This window comes from Petromyzon marinus, chromosome 5, assembly GCF_048934315.1.
Source record: "Petromyzon marinus isolate PM22_M1 ecotype Great Lakes invasive population chromosome 5, UKy_Petmar_22M1.pri1.0, whole genome shotgun sequence".
In the NCBI taxonomy this organism is placed as follows: Eukaryota; Metazoa; Chordata; class Hyperoartia; order Petromyzontiformes; family Petromyzontidae; genus Petromyzon; species Petromyzon marinus.
Window position 1 is genome coordinate 8,148,950 of NC_133671.1, and position 22,732 is coordinate 8,171,681.

Genomic DNA, 22,732 nt, shown 5'->3' on the forward strand with positions numbered 1-22,732 from the left:
GCTTTTTATTATAACTATTTGCATGTTATAAATGATTTTGACCCTTTTATCTGGCAACAAAACTGACACCTTTTTACAAGGGATCATGTTTACATTAACCACAATACCTGCGGTCAAAATGCAAACCAAAAACAGCACTCTGATAATGTTTGCTTTGTCCTTGAAATTGATTGGTCCACACCAGAGATATGTGCATGTTTTGTTAACGCCCACTTATCCACACATAATTGCCATGAGGTCTGGGTTAAGCATATGAAACTTGATCATGAATGATTGTAGTTTGTATTGAAGTATGGAACCTAAGGATTTTTCAGAACAATATAAACAATAAGGTCTCAGAGTACATGCGGATTAGATCCATATACAGTGAGGGAAAAAAGTATTTGATCCCCTGCTGATTTTGTACCCAAGATTTGACGGTACATGGCCCCGTCCATCGTCCCTTTGATGCGGTGAAGTTGTCCTGTCCCCTTAGCAGAAAAACATCCCCAAAGCATAATGTTTCCACCTCCATGTTTGACGGTGGGGATGGTGTTCTTGGGTCATAGGCATCATTCCTCCTCCTCCAAACTAGGCGAGTTGAGTTGATGCCAAAGAGCTCCATTTTGGTCTCATCTGACCACAACACTTTCACCCAGTTGTCCTCTGAATCATTCAGATGTTCATTGGCAAACTTCAGACGGGCATGTATATGTGCTTTCTTGAGCAGGGGGACCTTGCGGGTGCTGCAGGATTTCAGTCCTTCACGGTGTAGTGTCACCAATTGTTTTCTTGGTGACTATGGTCCCAGCTGCCTTAAGATATTGACAAGATCCTCCCGTGTAGTTCTGGGCTGATTCCTCACCGCTCTCATGATCATTGCAACTCCACGAGGTGAGATCTTGCATGGAGCCCCAGGCCGAGGGAGATTGACAGTTCTTTTGTCTTTCTTACATTTGCGAATAATCGCATCAACTGTTGTCACCTTCTCACCAAGCTGCTTGGCAATGGTCTTGTAGCCCATTCCAGCCTTGTGTAGGTCTACAATCTTGTCCCTGAGATCCTTGGAGAGCTCTTTGGTCTTGGCCATGGTGGAGAGTTTGGAATCTGATTGATTGATTGCTTCTGTTGACAAGTGTCTTTTATACAGGTAACAAGCTGAGATTAGGAGCACTCCCTTTAAATGTGCTCCTAATGTTAGCTCGTTACCTGTATAAAAGACACCTGGGAGCCAGAAATCTTTCTGATTGAGAGGGGGTCAAATACTTATTTCCCGTCATTAAAATGCAAATCAATTTATAACATTTTTGACATGCGTTTTTCTGGATTTTCTTGTTGTTATTCTGTCTCTCACTGTTCAAATAAACCTACCATTAAAATTATAGACTGATCATTTATTTGTCAGTGGGCAAACTTACAAAATCTGCAGGGGATCAAATACTTATTTCCCTCACTGTAACCTCCACGCAATTGCGAATTCGTGTAAGTTGGGGTTCCCATTTATGAGTGTATATAAAATGTAAGAGTGCATATAAAATGTATATAAATGCACATAAATGTTTAATAAAGTACTATACTGTACAGTAAATGATTAACTAATCATTGGTAGCATCCAGGTCAGATAGAACACTCTATTTTTTTGGACTCATTTCTTGTGCGGGCGATACAGTTACATGCCCTCAAATGCATCGTTCGCGTGATGGTAGGGGGTAATGTGACTCGCTTTCCACCCCGTGCGTGTAGTGAAAGTACGAATAATAAGTGCAATTATGAATTGGGGTCGGTCGCGTATCTGAGCCTGCGTACTCAGAGACCTTACGGTAATACTAATTACGCCAATTCTCCACTACCAAAAATAATCTATTCAAGGGATATAACCAGAGCTGTGCCTGGCCGCCTTTGTCTTCCCAGTGGCGATCTTTACATGCCGCACCAGGTATTCGGGGGGGGGGGGGAGGTGGGGGAACCAGGACCAGTTCAGATAACCGCCAGCGTGTTGTAAATCGGAATCAAACTCGGCAAGCCAGGCTCAATAGGAGAGGGGACAAACACAGGCATGACAACCAGTGAGGGAGGAAGGCCGTTTCACACTTAAACACATGTGCTACAGACACACACCACATCTAAGGGCTAACTTTCATGAGTCGACATACATCACAAGGGGCAATTAAGTGGGTCAGGTATGGCGGTTGCAGATTCCAGGATCCACTTTTCTACTTCATCCAAAGAGCCTTGGCACCATACTCGATAAAAAAAAGTCAGTGCAGATATAACCTGGTGTGTAGCGTATGATCATTGCCACACATTCGGTGTATTCTCACTACTCGTGTACTTGCTTAAAACAGACTGTTAGCTGTAATAGCTTGGCTGTAGTGAGGCTGTGGGTTCGCACAACCGGTAGGATGTTTGTTTAAATACCGCGTTTCAGTGTGATCACTGAAAAAAATATTTTAAAAAACTACCATTGTAGTATGGTGTTGTAGCTTAAACAGTGAGGGCGAGTGAGTAGATTACATGAGTGGGCAGGTGTGCGTGTATGGCACGGGTACCGTAGCGCACTGCATTGTATGAACCCTGGATGTAAGCATTTTGGTTATTGAGTTTAACATTTGGATAGTGTGGCAACCGACCTTGACCCGCATTTTCTCTTTCACGTGGTGATCAAACGACATATCCTAGTTGAGTATGGTGTCGAGGGTCTTTAGATGAGTAGAAAACTGGATCCTGATGTCTGCGACCGCCACATCTGATTCTCCAACAATTTATTTCGCTTGAGCCTGAGTGCCAACCAGCAGTAACCTCCAATTTTCCTGGATTAAGCAGCATTTAGTTCCATTTAGTTCCATGCAAACCAAACGAGCACTGCTCGCGTGCAATCTTCAAGGTTACTGAAGCTCTCCTTATCTCACTTTGACTTCACTGCAGTGTACAATCGTGTATCATTAGCATATTGATGGAACTTGATGTTATGGGATGAGATGACATCTCAGCTTGCAAAAGAACTCGGCCGTCGGAGGAGCCCTCGTTTACAGACACCACCTGCATGGTGGTGGTTTTATCCCTTCTCCCCCACGTTGCCTCTCCCGTGCCTCACGCTAAATTTTCACCCAGTTACCTCTTTCTTTGAAGTTGTAGAATTCGCGTGGTTAACCCGAGCCCCCTGAAGAATGTTTTCTTTCCTACATCACTCACACCCCGTATGTCTAGAGGGGCTACTTGAAACTCGCTCCGTCACTGGGGACGGCCAAACAACACGCCCGCCCATGCCACCCTCGGACTGACCCTCGACGCACGGGGCTGTAGGGTCAAGCCTGGCCTGGACCGGAAGTGCACCATTGCCACCATTGCCAAACCTGGGTGCAACAGCTGGAGGAGCCGAACTATGTGGACAGCCATCCGGACAACTCTGGCTGTCGGCGGCCAAATATACTCACTGGGCGACTCCGCTGCCAGTGAGTACACGCTACGTGCTCTTACAGTGCCAAGTGTAGTTTTAGTTGGGCGCCGTGGGCACCTGTAGCCCTGTGCTTGGGAGGTATGGCTCACAGAGTGCGAGGGTCGATCTCGGCTCACGCCTCCGGCACGGAATATGTAGAGAACCACCAAGAGGCATCGGTCAAAATTGTATCCGAAGGACCCTCGATCTCAAACAGCAGGCAACAAGTCACATCGAGGGGGAGCCCAGTCACACACCTTGTATTTCCCATTTATTTATCCTTCAACACTCTCTCTCACAATGTAAAATCAATTGCATCAATAATAATTTTGGGGGAAAATCTTGTCCCGGTGTGTCTATAGCAGCAGACCTGTCAGGATCACACAAATTACAGGGCAAATGTCCAAGGCCAGGGAAGACAAGCACCAATGAGTTTGCACAAGAAACACATCGTTGTAATCAAAGCTCTCAGAGGGTAACGAGGCTAAATAAATGACACGGGCCATGAGAACAAGGCAAGGCTAGAATCAATCTCCCATTGTCGTATATGAAATGAATTGACATCAACACAGTAAATCTGGATTTGAACAACACAAATCAAATGCAATTTAAGTACAGTTCGGGGGCATAAAAACAACGTAAAGGCAAGATCTACCATGGGTGAATGCACGTTTGATAACATTCCAAATCTATTCTTATTAACCCAGGGCCACGTCAGCGCTCAAGCAATGATCAAATGGCATTTTATGAGTGGGCAAGGAACTTGTCATCGCGTGTCCCTGGAAGCCCTATTCGGCCATAAGAGAAAGGCCGCCGCCCCCCCCGCCATCCATCTTTCCGTTATACAAGTGGTTAAGGTGCGAGTTCACGTGTGGCGGCCCGCCAAATGTATCCTATTCCTATCCAAGCCCTCCGAAAGACCCCACTCAAGCCTCACACCGCTGGTGCCCACCCTCCCCCCCCCCCCTCTAGCGGGCGTCACACGATATAGTCCTCGAGCAGCGGCTCGCCGTCTAGGATGCGCATGGGCGCGAGACGGCGCAGGTCGAGCGTGGTGAGCTCCCCGTCGGCGAGGATCTCGGCGGCGGCGCGCCCCGCGGCAGCCGCGTGCTGCAGCCCGTGCCCGCTGAAGCCGCCCACGTGCAACAGGTTGGGCACCTCGGGCAGGAAGCCGATCACCCCGTTTGAGTCAAACTCGTTGTGCTCGTAATATCCGGCCCACGCGCTGCGCACCTGGTGGTGGGAGGGGGGGGGGGGGGGGGAGATGCGAGGGAAGGGATGCGTAGGCGCAATGGGACGCGAGCCACAAGGGGTGGTCGTGAAACGACGCGGCGGTAACACGTTTGCCGCTTGTGGTTTGCGGTGAAGCCGCCTTAGTGATCTGGACCACGCCAACCTGCATGGTTCATGAGCCAGGCCAGCTTGAATTTCAGAGATCATGGGAAATGCAGCATGAGCATGCGGGCCGTGACACTGGTACGATTTTAAAACATACACAACAATTCTGAAAGTAGTGCAGTGGTTAGCACATTGTGCTACAAACCCGGCGACATTAATGTAATTCCTGCTCACAGCTAACATCGGCGGTGGATATTTGAACCTGTCCTAGGCCTCCCTTAGATCAACTCGACCTTAAATGGGTACCTTGTGTGGCAACAAATCAGCACCGGAGAGACAAAGGCGGGCCAGGCATGGTGTTACCCATCCACAGCAGTGCATACTAAATGTGGTGGTACCTGCTATGATTACAGCAGTGCATATTGTGGTGGTACCTGCTATGATTACAGCAGTGCATACTGTGGTGGTACCTGCTTTCACTACAGCAGTGCATACCGACTTTGGTACCTGCTTTCACTACAGCAGTGCATACTGTGGTGGTACCTGCTATGAGAACTGCAGTGCGTACTGACTGTGGTGGTACCTGCTATCATTACAGCAGTGCATAGTCTGGTGGTACCTGCTTTTAAAAAATAAATCGCGCTTGCCAACCGCCAGGCTTACGGCATGGTACCTGGCAAAACATGTTTTACATAAGCCCCACCGTTTGAGAACCAAATCCCTTGCAAGCGCGTGAACACACAGACAGAGAGACAGACAAAGAATGACATATATAAGATGCTCACTAAAAGCAGTCTGTTAAAGGTTAAACTGGGGGGGATATTTGCCTCTGCCGCACGTGCTAGCCTCACCTTGAGTGACTGGAATGCCGGCACACGGTGTGCCAGGAGGGGCCACACCTTCTCCTGGAAGTAGTCGTAGTCCACGTCCAGGTTGTCCACGCTCGGCTCCTCGTCCTAGACAACCCCACGCAGCCCGGCCCCAATTACGGATTCACCCGGCGCAAGCTCTCTACGCTCTATTCCGCATCGCCAACCTTATGATCTAAAATGTGTTTATTTATATACCCTGGAGAGCCACACTAAGTTCAAGCACTTTTTTTTAAGAGGGCCCTGTGTTGGGTTTTTATTTGAAGATCTTTAAAGCCAATTATTGATGAGTGTTTTGACGTGGGAGGAAAGTGAAGCACCCGTAGGAAACCCAAGCGTGCAAGAGGTGGGGGGGGGGAGGCAACACTCTATCGTGGTCCAGATGGAAACAGATTGAGATTAGTCCACTTGTTGTATTGCATTCTGCTGGCGAGCCAGGGTATGGCTCCTCCTTGACGCCCATGGGAAGGGAGTTTCCACAGTGCTGGATTACAAGGTCACGTACATAGCCACCACTGCCAAAACATTACTTTGTCCATCACACAAAAAAATAAACACGCTCATCAATAGCACTGCCTTAATAAATGTAATAGGTGCTGTTTCGAGCAATGGTTCTTTTTCATTGGGCATAAATAAAGCAGGGCCATTTCTCACAACGTCACCTCGTATATATTTCTTTTTCAGGCCAGTGTTATTGACAAATATGTTGACCTATTTGTAAATTGCACTTGTGCACAACTGTCAATACAGTGGAAGCAGCGTCAACAAATGATAAGTTTAGTTTTCACCGTAACATTTTAGTGTCAAAAGTACTTGGTCCATCATGGTGAACTTTATCACAGTTAACTTTCTGATCTCTATCGTTTCCTTCACCAATAGGACGGAAATCGTACATCAACACGTGCAGGCCTTTTTGTTAATCCACTGCTGGATGAGGGCCTACCCACGTCGCGCAACATCGTGGGAGTTGTACGGGTTGGTAAAAGCGGGGAGCATACACGTAGAAGCACCGAAGTCGAATATAGCAAATGGATATTGCTACACTGCCTTTTGTTGACAACGCAGGAACCACACCAGCCTTCAGCTCGTGTTTTATGTATGTTGAACTTCTTTTGCACCGTACGTAGCCAACCGTGCTAATTTTAGGTGCAATGGTCACCCATTCAAGCACCATCCAAGCTCAACCATGATTAGCTTCAAAGATCTGACGAGAAGAAATTTGAACTGGTGGATCGTTTTTCAGGCCTAAAACCTCCCCACATTCCGACAGCAGCTGAACAGACAGGAAACCCTCGTCATTTGAGAGGCAATTTAAAACGCCGATGCGACGTTCCAAATAGCCAACTCTAAAAATAATACAATTTATAACGCACGCACTGTTGCGGATCGAAGATGCAATTCTGAGGCGCGGAGCCGAGCTTAGTGTCAGATTGCATCGCGCGGTTCCAGGGAGACTCCATTAAATGTTGAGCTGAAGAGATACATTTTTAGATGCTGTTTGAACTAAGATCATTATTTTACGGATGAGAATAGGGATGGCGTTCCAGATGACGGGGGCTACAACGGAGAAACGACAACAAGCAATTACAGTCCTTGTCCTGGGAGTTTCAAGGAGGTTCTGCGTCGCACCGCAACGATTTTTACAATTCAAGTGTAAGGCGTCAGCAGAGAACTTAGGTATGGCGGGTCCCCGGATAATTCTGGTTGAAATGGGAAGCCAATGAAGGGCACGAAGGATGGACAGGGAATCAGGGCGAGGGTTGCAGGGGCCGTGGACAACTCGGGCAATGTGATTTTGGAGGCGTTGGAGCTTATTTTTGTTGCTTATAGTGGACCAGACGAGGACGGAGTTACAGTAGTCAAGCCGCGACCCAACGATGCTGCAGGCGAGTGTATTCGCGATGTTGGAGGTGATGAGCGGACGTAGATAGCGGAGGACCCTGAGATGGTAGTTGCGAGAATGAGGTTGATATGGATGTCAAAGAAGAGAGTGAGATCGAGAGTGACGCGGAGAAATGTCAGATGGTCGGAGAACGGAACGAAGCGATTGAGATGACCGATTTCTCCTCACATTCGTAACAGTATTGCGTCTGCACCGAACCAAACATTTATTTCGTTTCATTCATCTTCCATTGCATTATTATGGCCATGAGCTCGATGAGGACGAATGCACAGGCGTTAGTTAAAACATGTGCGCGTACCGGTGGAGGAGACATGCCCCCGATGTAGTTGCCTGTGATGCCCTCCCTCCTGAAGTAGGCCCCGCTTGGGTCCACAACGAGGGGACAGTCCAAGCCCGGCCCATCGGGGCAGTGGAACACGTACACGTACCTGGGCCGGCGGCGGGCGGCACCACCACCACGGCATCACCACGCCACAGTTACATCACCGTCAGGCCAAGATAAAAGCAGCGCACTGCAAATACTTCATCACACCAACGCTTGCAGAAGTTTGCCCCCTCCAGAAGATTATTTTGGCCTAATTTTCCATGCTGGCCAAACATCATGTGTATCCACACTTGTGCATCAAGAAGCTGGGGTGGGAATTTAATAAACCTGTCAAGTTTATTTTCTGCAGCGGCAGGTGACTGAACCGGTGGCTTCTGGAAGTCGTGTCGCTAACTCACCATTTTGCCTAAAATAACAAATGCCGTTGAATTTTTCGTGCGTGTGTACCGCTGCCAATGCCATTATAGTTTTTTATTTGTGATTTGGGCATTTATACACACACACAGAAAGTTGCGTACCTTCACAAGGGCAAAGAGAACCCGTATATTTCAAACTATTTTATCTCTAAAGTTCGTTTTTTTACTCTTGAGGAAACACTAAAGTGTGAAGCCTCAAATGGCCTCCGCAGATTCATGAGCCGCACCCCAGGACTGCTACGTGCCTCTAGTGCTCCTACTGCCGCCAGTGATCGGGCAGAGTATGTCAACCAAGCAACACTGCAATTCGGAGAGAATTGATATGTTCACATTTCTTGACTATGGAGATGTGCTCATTAAGTACCACGGCTTCCAATGTGCTCAAAACTACGTGTAGATAACCTCACATACACAGCCACTCACGCCACATTGTAGCCACGATCAAAACCCCGTGCCGCCGCCGCCCCCTCACCACTGTCACCTTTTTCTAGGCCCAATGGGCAGCTGCGGGAGCAGGGGGCCGAACTCGGGCCGCGTGTCCGGCAGGGTGTGGGTCACACGGCCGTACGCGCCCAGGCCCTGCGCGCCCGAGCCCAGGGCGGCCATGCGCGCCACCTGGCCCATCCAAGCGCCCGTCGCGTTCACCACCATCGAGCAGTCCACGGGCTGGTACACGCGGCTGTGGGGCGCCATCACCTGCACCCACGTGCACGTACGCACACACACACAACACACACGTATACACATGCACACAGACGCACTTACACACACTCGCATAACAAAAACACTTGTATATACAAAGACAAAGATCACCCGTATAGCCTCAACATACTGTTGGGGCAAGTGCTGTTAGCGAGCACCTATAAAGGCCGGCAAGGCACACAAGGGGGTGGGTGGCCAACACCACGCCCGGCCGCCTTTGTATCCCTAGCAGCGATGTTTACACACCGCACCAGGTACTCATTTGAGGCTGAGTCGACCTAGGAGAGGCCCAGGACCAGTTCAGATCATCGTCACTGGTGTTTGCCACGAGCGGGAATCGAACCCGGGTCGCCAGGTTCGTAGTGCAGCGCGCTAACCGCTACACCACCGCTCCCCACATGCACACATACAAACACAGGTGAATAGATACTGGTAGATAGCCAGGTAGAGCGGTAGGTGTGTATGCAGTTAGGGAAGTATATGTGTTGGTGGGTAAATAGCTAAATAGGTGGATGGCAAGGTAGATTGATGTAAAAATAGGTAGATGGGTGACTGGGTAGGTAGTTTACTGTCAGATAGGCAGGAAGCTAGATACACAATTAGGTAGGTGGGTATTAGGTATGTACCAATGCATTGGTTTTGTAAAATTGTAGATTGTATGGATATAATGCAAATGTGTGTTTAGAGGTGCTTAGTTTAGTACTGGTAACTAGGTAGGGAATTGCATCTGAAGGTACCTGGGTAAGTATGCACTCATGAAGGTGAGCAGGCAGATAAGTAGATGTGTAGTTGGATAGGTTAGTGGGCAGGCAGGTGAATATGTTTGTAAGTACGTAGAGGGGTAGGCAGGTAGGTGGTATTATTGATGGGTGGGTAGGTAGGTAGTGGATGTAGGTAGTGTGTGGGTAGGTATATAGCTAGGCATATAGGTGGGCAGATAGGTGGGTGCTAGCGCGGGTAGGTAAGTAGATGGGTAGGCAGATGAGTAGGTTGGTAGGTGGGTACGCTGACTTATCAGTGGGTGTGTAGGTAAATGGATAGGTAGGTAAATAGAAGGCAGGTGGGTGGGTAGGTAGGCTGGTAAATGGATAGGCTGGTGAATGGATAGGCAATAGACTTACATAGACCTTGTGAATGATCGGATTGCTGCTGCTTCCCATCCAATTGGAGAACTTAAACCCTATGACATGGGGATAGGGATAAACAATTCCTAACATTACGCATAATGAGACTCACTGCATTCACCATTCTTCGGGTTTCATGTGAGACTGACGAAGGCTCTAACCGCCAAACTAAGGCAAGCCAACCGGGACGTGTGAGCCGAGGAGAAATATCACCACAACAGGCATGCGCGGGCACCTTGTGAAATATTCTGCTCATTGGTGATCTCCTACTGTTGTCGGAGATCACCAATGACCATCGCCAGCAGGGTCATCTACAAGATGTCCTGCATCCAGTCCCTCCTCCACTGGTTTCCTGTTAGCCCCAGCAGAGTCGGCTACAAGATCACCTGCTGCCTGTGCCACCACCGCGCCTCGACTCTCGGTCATCCACCGTGTTGTTTGCTCGCTCCTGTCACCCTGCGATACAGCTCAAGGTGGAACTCTGCAGGAGCGTGACTAGCGCCCTTCCTTCTCGCCACACCAAGAACCAGGACCTGCACTGCCGGGCGTCGTTTCGCTGTGGCAGTCCTCGCCGTCTGCGACACGGCCAGCATCCGCCGCACATTCCCAGCAGCGTTCAATCTACACTGACATTTATCATCATCGTCAAGATCCATGGGCAGATAGCCCGTAGGTGTCCACTGCACATTTTATCATTTATTTCCACTTCTTGTACCAATATTCTCAGGTAGTGGCCACATCTTTCTGGCACCAATCTGTTATGTCGTCATCAAGCCATTCTCTGTTAGGTCTTCCTTTTTTTCCGGTTCCTTCCATTATTCCGAACAACACACTTTTAATTTTCCTGTTGTTGTCCATCCTACATATCTGTCCAAATAGTGCCAGTTTCCTTCTCATCACTGCGTGCATCATCAAGTCTTCTTCTATGTGCAACCTTTTTATTACTTCTACATTGGTCACTTTGGGTCGAGCTTATATGCAATATCCTTCTGTATAAATATATTTCGAGTGCCAACATCTTAGATACTTAAAAGACCCCACTGGCTCTTGCCTGGTTTTCGAGTGACAATGAGCTTGACTGCGCGTCTCAAGAGTCACGGTCATTTGCGTCCATGAAATATTGCGCGCATTGCAAATTGCACGACTATTATTATTAGGGCTTCGTGTAATCCAGTGAAGAGTTACTCGGCAATGTGGGGACGTACCGGTGACCTCGCCGCTGTAGTAGTAGACGCCCATGGAGAGCGCTTTCCTGCGCAGCGCCTGCAGCAGAGCCCAGGGGTCGAACCAGCCCTCGTTCTCCAGCCCTGGCCGAGATACCGCACCGTCGTGACAGCCACATCACCGTCAGCGAGTTCCCGTTGGGGGTGACGATTGCATTCACAGGGCACGTTCGTTCAATGCCTCGACAACTCGAGGCGCCTTGCATCAATGTATAATCGCAACCACGCCGATGCTCTTCAGTCATCTAGCCAAGAGAGCTCCTGGTGGCAGGTGACGCCGTGCGGCACACGGTGAACGCACCGCCGGCCTGAACGAGGGAATTAGTCTGCCAGGAGCAGGCACTGTTGTAGCTCTGTAGCGTTTCCCAAGCAATTTGTAATTAATTACATTTGGCAAATTTGGACCCTGACACCGGCATGCATATATGCAAACTGTCATTAAAAAATGTAATCAGTAGAAGAGAACCCTCCTAAAAAAGGGTCTTGAGACTCTGTGAGGTTTTCCTGGATACATTTGTCGATTAAAATTAATTCTGTAACATATTACTGTTTAGCAAACTCGCCCAGCAGTGAGTTGGCTGACTGCTAAGTTACCAAGTTGCGTTGGCTGCGGAGAGGGGGGGACTGTTGGACTGCCGATTGGCACGCGTAACGATCCAGCCCTTGCACGCCATTTGATTGTTATGTTTGAGGGTCACCGGTGCCTGTCTTTTTCTAGACCTGTCCAAAGCTTTTGATACAGTAGACCACAACACCCTGCTTAGTAAACTAAGTTGCCTCGGTTTTTCCGAAAACGCAGTAAAATGGCTACAAAATTACCTCTTTTCTCGCACCCAAACTGTATTCACAGATGGTTGGAGGTCAAACAGTGTTAAGATAACAAAAGGGGTTCCACAGGGTTCCATTCTCGGCCCCGTTTTGTTCTCTCTTTATGTAAATGACTTGGGCACTGACCTGGATCATTCCAGGGTAAATCTTTTTGCAGATGACACGATACTGATTACTGTTGGCCGCTCTCCGGATGACGTGATTGCTAAGCTACAGGGTGATTTCAACTACAACATCAGCTAGTTGCTCTTAAACTAGTCCTGAATACCTCCAAAACCAAGGTGCTATGCTTCTCACCAGGACTAAAGCAGGAAGTTATTTTCCCCAATTACATTCCTTAAATAATTATCAAATAGAGCAAGTCAAGCTCTATAAGTATGTTGGGGTCGTCCTGCTTTCAAAACTGAACTTTTGAAGATCACATTGATTATATTGGTAAAAAGACAAAAATAAAAATTGGTTTTCTGTATTGACACAAGCACTGCTTCCCCCAATGTTCCGTTTGGAATTAATAAAAGCTACCATACTGCCTCTACTTGACTACTGTGACAACGTGTATAAATCAGTCCCAAGTACTGTACTGAAGAAGCTTGATTCCATCTATCACTCGGCCTTAAGATTTATATTGAACTGCCCATACAGGACTCACCACTGTGATCTCTACATTGGGTCAAACTTAACATATCTGAATGCTCGACGGCTTGTACACCAGATCTTATTTATTCACGATGTACTTACAAAAAAATCCGCAGACTACCTGCTGGATCGCCTCTCTGTTTCAAAGAACAAATTTGACCTCAGGTCTTCGCTCATTTACCAGCTTCATATTCCCTATTGCCGTACAAAACTGGAGGAAGGGCCTTTGCTATTGATGCCCCCAGGGTCTGGAATACTATTGCCAATAAACTGCAACTTGAATCGCTACCAATGAGATCGTCTCTCAAAACTGCTCTGGAGGAGTTGTACACCCCTAGCTGCCACTGCTATTCATTGGCGTAAAATAAAATAAAATGTTTCGCTCCGGATGACGCTGCAAAGTATTATCTGTATTTTGATTTAGCGTGCTGATCTTAAAGGTGCATTGAAAAATGTGATACTCCGACTGATGCTTCTGTTGTTGTGGAGTAACTCATGCAGCCAGCTGTGGCTCTAGGATTTGGTGTTACATGTTATTTATGTAGTTAATTGTAAAAATTCGGTCACAGTCCCTGTGATCACTGTTACGTTGCAATTATGGCTTTATTTTTTGGTGATTTCGAAAAGTTTTTTGGTTTGGACATGTTTGTATTGTTGTAGTACGGAGTTAGACTGATGGCCTTAATCTAAGTTTTCTTGTGGTTATTGTTGTTGTTGTTTGACTTGCATCCCACTGGGATTTTTTGCACACAGCGTTGGTGTACGGTGCTTTTTTCAGGAATATTTTGCTGGTTTTTTTCATGGACTTTCTGTTTGCACAGTCACATAGTCACTTTAAGATGTTTTTCTTGTTCGTGTTTTTGTTTTTTTGTTTGTTGCGGTTGCACCCGATTCAAGAGCCGAATGGCTCACAGGGCTATACCAAAATAAATAAACTGAAAACTGAAACTGAAAAAAGTTGCATATTTACGTAATCATTTGTATCGTTTCTTGTTTGTGTTTGAGCCATTCCATGAGTCTAAAGGTCAAAATGTCAAATATTTGACATGGAATTTGCATGAATTGTAGATTATTGGTGACCATACCACATGTTCCAGGATCAATGTTAATCATTGAACTGATGAACTTGTTACAAACGAAGCAGGCAGTGCATTACCATATGTAGCCAAGGCGATTCCCTCTGTGTTGATCCAGGGGAACTTGGTCTTAAGCTGGGTAGGTGAGAGGAGATCCACCTTGCATTTCTCTCTCCTGTGAGCACCAACACAGCATGGTGAGGCCACGGATACCAGCCCCGTAGATTCCTCGGTGCCGCAATAAACTAATAATAACAAATATTTGACAGAAGTCTACTCAGCCTATCGTCTCTCTGGGGTTCACATAATAAATTATTACGTGGGAAATCAACAGTGAATCATCAAATCAACAAACTGGCATCTGCCACTGGAATGTAAACTCTTCTACTATTTCAATGCCCATTTGGGCAGGGAGACAATTTAGCTCGTCCTGTCTTTTTAAAAACCTAATCTAAACCATCTTGAAGTAACGTTCTACGGACCACTATACAGGCATATCAACGGCAGCGCAGAAACAACTGTTCACTCGAGGGGGCAATGCAGCACACACACAAGTCCCCTGCAGCAGCCACAGCCACGCACGGGAGAGGCCCTGTGCCGGGCTACGTGGCCACTGCCTGTCTCTGCAGGCCACAGTTTCTCTCACAGCAGATTGCGGTGTTTCTCCTCCATGGCCGCTGCCTCCTTTTCGCTGGCCAGCATGAGGTATCCGGATGGGTTGAAGAACACCTCGGGGGGGTCCTCACCCGGAATGGTCAGGTGGTCCTGCAGCAGTTGACAGACACAGGACTCGATGGCAGCAGCAGCGGAAAGCGACGGAAGGGACAGTTCCACAAATTTGGCAACCTCGCAGGGGAAAATGTGAAAATCACATATGATAGTTTTCGAAAATATGCCTTATTTATGGAACGAGTCAACGGTCTGACACAAACATTACTACTATAATAAGCCAAGAATGTGTGTGTCCCGTGCGTGATGTCACTCCACATGAGGCCCACCCCTCCCACGTGACATCACTGCACATGAGGCCCACCCCCCTCATTAATATTAATGAGCGGGTGGATTTTTACACTTACGCAGGTCAAGCGGGAAAAAACTACAAATTTTGCAAATTCGCTTTAAGTTTGACGTATCTTTATTGAAAGTGAATCTAATAAATAATTATGTGCATCAACAAAGTGGATTTGGTGTCTTTATTTATTTCTTCAGCCCTTGAGACAAAAGGTAAGTCTTCTACATTATGCTAAATTGACATTTCTTCGTGATTTTCCAGATATTGTTTCGAATTCAAATTTATTTGAACCCCAGCAACCGAAAGCAGAAGTATAGAGCAGTGATTTAAAGCTTTCGTGACTGCAGTAATTCATATTCTTAGCTCTTTCGGTAAAGTAACGTTAATAAAATAATATATAATAATATGTATTATATATTTTATTATTTAATATATATTTCATTATTTTATTGTTTCCCTTCAACGTGACTTTACCGAAAGAGCTAAGAATATAGAGCAGTGAATTTGAACAAATTGAAGGTCAGTTATATACAGTGCTACAGTGAACTGCAGTGAAGTATTTTATGACTTCGTTTTGTGCCAGATTCACTGCCATTAAATTTACACAAGATACAATTGTATCTGGCTCAATTTTTCCATAAATATTACAGCTTCCATCCTAGGAGGGGCAAACAAACGGTATGACACATACAGTGAGGGAAAAAAGTATTTGATCCCCTGCTGATTTTGTACGTTTGCCCACTGACAAAGAAATGATTAGTCTACAATTTTAATGGTAGGTTTATTTGAACAGTGAGAGACAGAATAACAAAAAACAAATCCAGAAAAACGCATGTCAAAAATGTTATAAATTGATTTGCATTTTACTGAGGGAAATAAGTATTTGACCCCTCTGTAAAAAATGACTTAGTACTTGGTGGCAAAACCCTTGTTGGCAATCACAAAGGTCAGACGTTTCTTGCAGTTGGCCACCAGGTATGTACACATCTCAGGAGGGATTTTGTCCCACTCCTCTTTGCAGATCTTCTCCAAGTCATTAAGGTTTCGAGGCTGACGTTTGGCAACTCGAACCTTCAGCTCCCTCCACAGATTTTCTATGGGATTAAGGTCTGGAGACTGGCTAGGCCACTCCAGGACCTTAATGTTCTTCTTCTTGAGCCACTCCTTTGTTGCCTTGGCCGTGTGTTTTGGGTCATTGTCATGCTGGAATACCCATCCATGACCCATTTTCAATGCCCTGGCTGAGGGAAGGAGGTACTCACCCAAGATTTGATGGTACATGGCCCCATCCATCGTCCCTTTGATGCAGTGAAGTTGTCCTGTCCATTAGCAGAAAAACACCCCCAAAGCATAATGTTTCCACCTCCATGTTTGACGGTGGGGATGGTATTCTTGGGGTCATAGGCAGCATTCCTCCTCCTCCAAACACGGCGAGTTGAGTTGATGCCAAAGAGCTCCATTTTGGTCTCATCTGACCACAACACTTTCACCCAGTTGTCCTCTGAATCATTCAGATCTTCATTGGCAAACTTCAGACGGGCATGTATATGTGCTTTCTTGAGCAGGGGGACCTTGCGGGCGCTGCAGGATTTCAGTCCTTCACGGCGTAGTGTGTTACCAATTGTTTTCTTGGTGACTATGGTCCTAGCTGCCTTGAGATCATTGACAAGATCCTCCCGTGTAGTTCTGGGCTGACTCCTCACCGTTCTCATGATCATTGCAACTCCACGAGGTGAGTTCTTGCATGTAGCCCCAGGCCGAGGGAGATTGACAGTTCTTTTGTGTTTCTTCCATTTGCGAATAATCGCACCAACTGATGTCAGCCTTGTGTAGGTCTACAATCTTGTCCCTGACATCCTTGGAGAGCTCTTTGGTCTTGGCCATGGTGGAGAGTTTGGAATCTGATTGATTGATTGCTTCTGTGGACAGCACACTCTTAAAGGGAGTGCTCCTAATCTCAGCTTGTTACCTGTATATAAGACACCTGGGAGCCAGAAATCTTTCTGATTGAGAGGGGGTCAAATACTTATTTCCCTCATTAAAATGCAAATCAATTTATAACATTTTTGACATGCGTTTTTCTGGATTTTGTTGTTGTTATTCTATCTCTCACTGTTCAAATAAACCTACCATTAAAATTATAGACTGCTCATTTCTTTGTCAGTGGGCAAACGTACAAAATCAGCAGGGGATCAAATACTTTTTTCCCTCACTGTAGAAGAGAGGGAACTGACCATCAGCATTCCCAGCAAGTCAATTTCTTTCAAGTACGTCCAACACCTGCGGTATATTACCATTGCTCCAATATCAACAGGGCACCATGGTGGCGAGATGTGAACTACCTCGCGTAGTATGCAGGACGTCGTGGGTTCAATCCCAACCCTGACGCCTGCATATTTGGAGTTTGCATGTCTCTCTCCCCGTGGTTGCGTGGATTTTTCTCTTCCGAGTCCTCTGGTTTTTCCCTCCACACTTAGAAACATGCGTTTAGGTTATTTGGCTGTTATACATTTGCACATGATAAGTCACTTAGCTGCCCTCTCATTTGTGGTCAGGTCGCTTCTGAAAAAGAGCTATATCGCCCAGTGGACCTTACCTGATAAATTGTAAAATGAGTTTAATGAATATGGATACATTATTTTTTATCTGAATAACAGTCTATATCGGTTCGCATACTATGCCCACGTACCAAGCTGCTTCCTATGTATTATACCGACAGCTGTGTACCTTGATGTTGCGCAGAAAGAAAGCCCCGTACATGGACATGTGGATGTTTTCGGGGAGGCTGAACTGCTGCCGAATGCCACCCACAGCAAGCACGGACGACGCACGCTTGTACTGGAGGCAAAAGCGTGGAGACAGAGCATTCAGGACATTATTTTGCATGGCAGCAATATGTTCAAGAGATAAATTCCAATGTTGAGGTCTTCTAGCCACGGCGAGAGGGCTTCGGGAGTTTGTGTAGTTTTGCTATTCCTCTGTTGAAGGAGCGTGGCCTACAGTGGTGTTATATATGGTACTCTTCAACATATCTCGATCTAAATGTTGAACTTCTTTCACACCATACATAGCCATCCGTGCTAATCAGAGACAAATGCACTAATATATGGGTCTCTATGTATTTCTACGGGTCTCTATGTATCTCTGTGTCTCTATGCACATCTACGGGTCTATTTAGCTCCACGTCTCTATGGGTTTACTATACGGCCCATAGTTTATGGTTGTACGGCCACAATCCCACTGTGCCTTGTCCCCAATTTGACGATCATGAAGGAGCTGAGTGCATCGGTCTGTTGATGCTCTGATGCGGTTGGTGGCTACATCGGCAACCATCTCGAATGAGGCGTCTATTCTGGACGTCCACATATCACTCAAGTGGGATACTAACAGAGGAGGAGGAATCATCATCCCCCGCCAGCAATGTCCATAGGCACAGCTGCCACTGGGGGTGCCCTTTCTAAATATTTGATCAAAGATTTGACGTTTCGTGACTGCGGTGGATCAATACTCCTTGGTTCTTTCGGTAAAGTCACGTCGGTATAAAATACAATTAATTGAATTTATTTTACAAGGAGTATTTGAGTGTCACACTTATTCAGTGCGGGGTTGTGAAGGCATGGAAGCATAGACGACGGAACACAGAGGGACGAGTACGAGAATGGAATTTTGCTGCGCTGCCTGTTCAGCCGGGTGGGGGGTCAACCCCTCCGGGTCCGACTGGGGGGGGGGGGGTCAACTCCTCCGGGTCCAGGCCGGGGTCTCGACCCCTGCGTGACCCCCCCAACCCCCTGCCCCCGCTGGCCTTCGCTCCCCACCTGGGGGTCTTTCTCCACGAGCAGGACGCGCTGGCGCTTGCGCAGCGTGGTGCCCTTGCGCGCCAGCCAGTAGGCCGTGGACCAGCCCATGACGCCGCCGCCCACCACCACCACGTCCGTCTCCTCGGGGGGCAGCTCGGGCAGGTTCGCGTCGCCGCACACGGTCGGCACGTCGCCCTCGGGCAGCAGGGCCGCCACCTTGGTGCGGACGCTGTCCCAGGCATCGCCAACGCCGGCGGGGGTCCGTCGCCACGAGCTGAGGCGGCACACTGGACCCGCGAGCGGAGGAGGAGAAGGGGAGGAGACCACGGCCTCGCCTAGCCGCCCCGCCGGCTTCGGGGCCACCCTGCCCGGCTGCAGGAGGCGGCCGAAGGGGGTGGCGGGTCGGGCGGTGGCGCGCACCGCGCTCGAAGCGGCGACCGCGATGGCCCAGCTCATGGCGGTGTCGTGGAGAGTTCCTTCTTGTCGATGCGTGGATGTGGATATGGCAGTGAAGCGCGTTACAAAGCGTTACCCATTAACGTATCCGTGTAAACTATTGACGTATTGGAGCGCGCTGGTTGTGTTATATTTATTTTTTGTTGTTGTTGTTGTTGCAACTTGTGAGGTTGGTGATGGTTGCTGCTGTGCCGCCTGCCGTTGTTCGCGAGCTTGTTGCGGCCGTGATGTAATTTAGTTGTACACTACTCCTGACAGCGCTACACCAACACGCGTGTTTCACTGACAGTACAACACAACACGTGTGTTTCACTGAGTACAATACCAACACGTGTGTTTCACTGACAGTACAACACAACACGTGTGTTTCACTGACAGTACAACACAACACGTGTGTTTCACTGACAGTACAACACAACACGTGTGTTTCACTGAGTACAATACCAACACGTGTTTCACTGACAGTACAACACAACACGTGTGTTTCACTGAGTACAATACCAACACGTGTGTTTCACTGACAGTACAACACAACACGTGTGTTTCACTGACAGTACAACACAACACGTGTGTTTCACTGACAGTACAACACACGTGTGTTTCACTGACAGTACAACACAACACGTGTGTTTCACTGACAGCGCTACACAACACGTGTGTTTCACTGACAGTACAACACAACACGTGTGTTTCACTGAGTACAATACCAACACGTGTTTCACTGACAGTACAACACAACACGTGTGTTTCACTGACAGTACAACACAACGTGTGTTTCACTGAGTACAATACCAACACGTGTTTCACTGACAGTACAACACAACACGTGTGTTTCACTGACAGTACAACACAACACGTGTGTTTCACTGACAGTACAACACAACACGTGTGTTTCACTGACAGTACAATACCAACACGTGTTTCACTGACAGTACAACACAACACGTGTGTTTCACTGACAGTACAATACCAACACGTGTTTCACTGACAGTACAACACAACACGTGTTTCACTGACAGTACAACACAACACGTGTGTTTCACTGACAGTACAACACGTGTGTTTCACTGACAGTACAATAACACGTGTGTTTCACTTACAGTACAACACAACACGTGTTTCACTTACAGTACAACACGTGTGTTTCACTGACAGTACAACACATCACGCGTGTTTCACTTACAGTACAATACAACACGTGTGTTTCACTGACAGTACAACACAACACGTGTTTCACTGACAGTACAATACCAACACGTGTTTCACTGACAGTACAACACAACACGTGTTGTGTTTCACTGACAGTACAACACAACACGTGTGTTTCACTGACAGTAGAACACAACACGTGTGTTTCACTTACAGTACAATACCAACACGCGCGTGCACGGCCATGTGTGTTACTGTACAGGACAGGTCAGGCCTCGGAATCGTTAATCGAATCGCAATTGTACAGCGCGATTCAGCTTCGATTTTTTTCTTACACATTTTATCATACAATTTCAACACGCTTCCGCGCAAACAAACGGTAGTTAACATCGTTTAAGCCAGCTTTAAATAAAATAACAATTGCAATCTTGACCACCGGATAGGTATTTGCGAGTGATGTCATTCAGAGGAAATCGCTGCCTGGATCGATGACTAACTTTCACGATGCGACGATTCCACACGGAGCGGGAGGCGTGGCCGGATTGCCGTGCCCCAATGACCTCATTGGGTCTTAATGTTGAGGCTGCAGCAGGAATCTGATGAGCTATGAAGCTCTTTATTCACAGATGTCCAGTTGAGCAGGGGGTCAGAACGTTAGAAAGCACAATAGCAGTGCAAAGTATAGGAAATGTAAACAAATCACTTAAAAATAGATACACATTTTTGGGGGGTATTTTTACAATGGAAAACTATTGAACTTCTCACCCAGAATCAGAATATTTATCCTGGAGGAATCCGATGAACTAGAAAGCTCTTTATTCACAGGTGTCCAGTAGAGGAACGGGGTCAGAACGTTAGAACAACAACATACAATACAAAAGCACAATAGCAGTGCAAAGTATAGGAAAGGATAAACAGATCGCTTTTAAAACTATACAAATAAAACGAAACTATGTTTTAATATTACCATGTTAAATGTATTGACCCCCCCGCCCCAACCCACCCAGTGGTGGGGTTAGGGTCACTACCCAATCTCCCGATTACACAGAGCTGGACTCAAACACATTTGTAAATAACAGTGACCTCAAAAGGAACAAAAAATATGAGGGCCATTGTCCGAAACGTCAGCTGTTATGGGCCTTCTTCATAGCACGATGTGCTGTGAACAAGGGCCATTGCCTGAAACGTCGCCACGTGTTTTTTGTTCCTTTTAAGGCCACAGTGTTATTGACTAATGTGTTGAGATGTGACGATTATCTGAACCGGTCCTGGGCCTCCCCTATGTCGACTCAGCCTCAAACGACTACCTGGTGCTGTGTAAACATCACCGCTATAGGGAGACAAAGACGGCCGGGCGTGGTGCTGGCCACCCACCACCTCATAGGTGCTACTCGCTCACGGCACTCGCCCCAAAAGTCTGTTAAGGCTACACGGGGGATCTTTGTTATATGCGCACCACTGCCAACGCAGCAGCAACATCGCCGAATGATTGAATGTACCGGATTATCCACTGCTGGATGAGCACCTCCCCACGCCGTTGCGGGTCGTCGAGGCTTGAATTTAACCATACTTCACTTAGCCGCGCGGGTTCGTTAAAGTAGTGGGATACGCAGAAAAAAGGTGGGATAATGCCACTGTAGGAGAGCACAGGTCATCCATAATAAAGTAGGGGTTTTTTGGGGGTTAGGTCGCGTAAATATAAATGTCTCGTTAAAACCCGCCACCATCCGACACGGTCAATTAGTAAGGCTTGTGACGTAAATAGAACGTGCCAATTAGTTAATACTTCAGCACACCGGTGTGCTGGAGAGTAAACCCGCAACATTTTAGTTATTTTTTTACACGCTTTCTATTAACTCACTCTATCTGTTGTTGTATCCTCAAATTTTGCAACTCAATTTTAACCCACTTCCCAATGTGGTATCGACTGCAAACGTGGTATACTTATGTCTTACTAATGACAATACTGTATTCTATCATTACAAATAAAATATATATTTTTAAACATTATTTTTTAAATGTTATGTTTCGCCTTGGGTCTAATTGTCCACGGTAAACTGACGTTGGCTGTAAATCACCACGGGTCCCCTTACGTTGTGGCAAGCTTCGGGGCCACTTCCTGGAGTCGTGGAGTTCTTCCATTACTAGTAGGGTACATTTCATTAAAGCGTGTTTAAAATAAAAGGTTTTTTATATTATTTTTTCCTGTAAGCTCTCACCTACTCTCAAATAATTTGTAGGGGGGCAGGGGGTGGGGGTTGTCCCATATAGGGAAGTTTATCTGCTGTCATTTATAAAGTAGAGTAAAGCCCTCTTGTGCAGAGCCTTAGCTGGACATTTGAAATCTGTAAAAAAGGGCTTCATGGCTCATCGGATTCCTCCAGTATAAATAAATATTGTGATTCTGAAGATGGCATCCTCACAACGCCCCCCCCACCCCCGTCCTTCCCCCCATCCCCCCCA

The 22,732-nt window shown here is 47.0% G+C and overlaps 1 protein-coding gene across 1 annotated transcript; it reads right to left on the reverse strand.

Moving 5' to 3' along the window:
- Positions 1-3,673: 3,673 nt before the first annotated feature.
- On the reverse strand, positions 3,674-20,742 carry FOXRED1 (FAD dependent oxidoreductase domain containing 1). The gene is made up of 10 exons (XM_032946800.2): positions 18,683-20,742; positions 17,595-17,705; positions 14,502-14,620; positions 13,936-14,030; positions 11,298-11,399; positions 10,090-10,148; positions 8,748-8,962; positions 7,824-7,953; positions 5,605-5,709; positions 3,674-4,648 (listed from the first exon to the last, which is right to left on the reverse strand). The coding sequence occupies exons 1-10, from the start codon at positions 19,118-19,120 to the stop codon at positions 4,394-4,396; spliced, it is 1,629 nt and encodes a 542-aa protein (XP_032802691.2). The 5' UTR covers positions 19,121-20,742; the 3' UTR covers positions 3,674-4,393.
- Positions 20,743-22,732: the final 1,990 nt, after the last annotated feature.

Bases quoted from the DNA above. Each gene is read 5' to 3' on its own strand.
- FOXRED1 (XM_032946800.2), bottom strand. From the start codon at position 19,120: ATGAGCTGGGCCATCGCGGTCGCCGCTTCGAGCGCGGTGCGCGCCACC. The intron at 11,400-13,935 runs GTAATGCACTGC...TATCTCGGCCAG, and splicing joins AATCGCCTTGGCTACATATG to GGCTGGAGAACGAGGGCTGG. The intron at 8,963-10,089 runs GTAAGTCTATTG...ACGTGGGTGCAG, and splicing joins CGATCATTCACAAGGTCTAT to GTGATGGCGCCCCACAGCCG.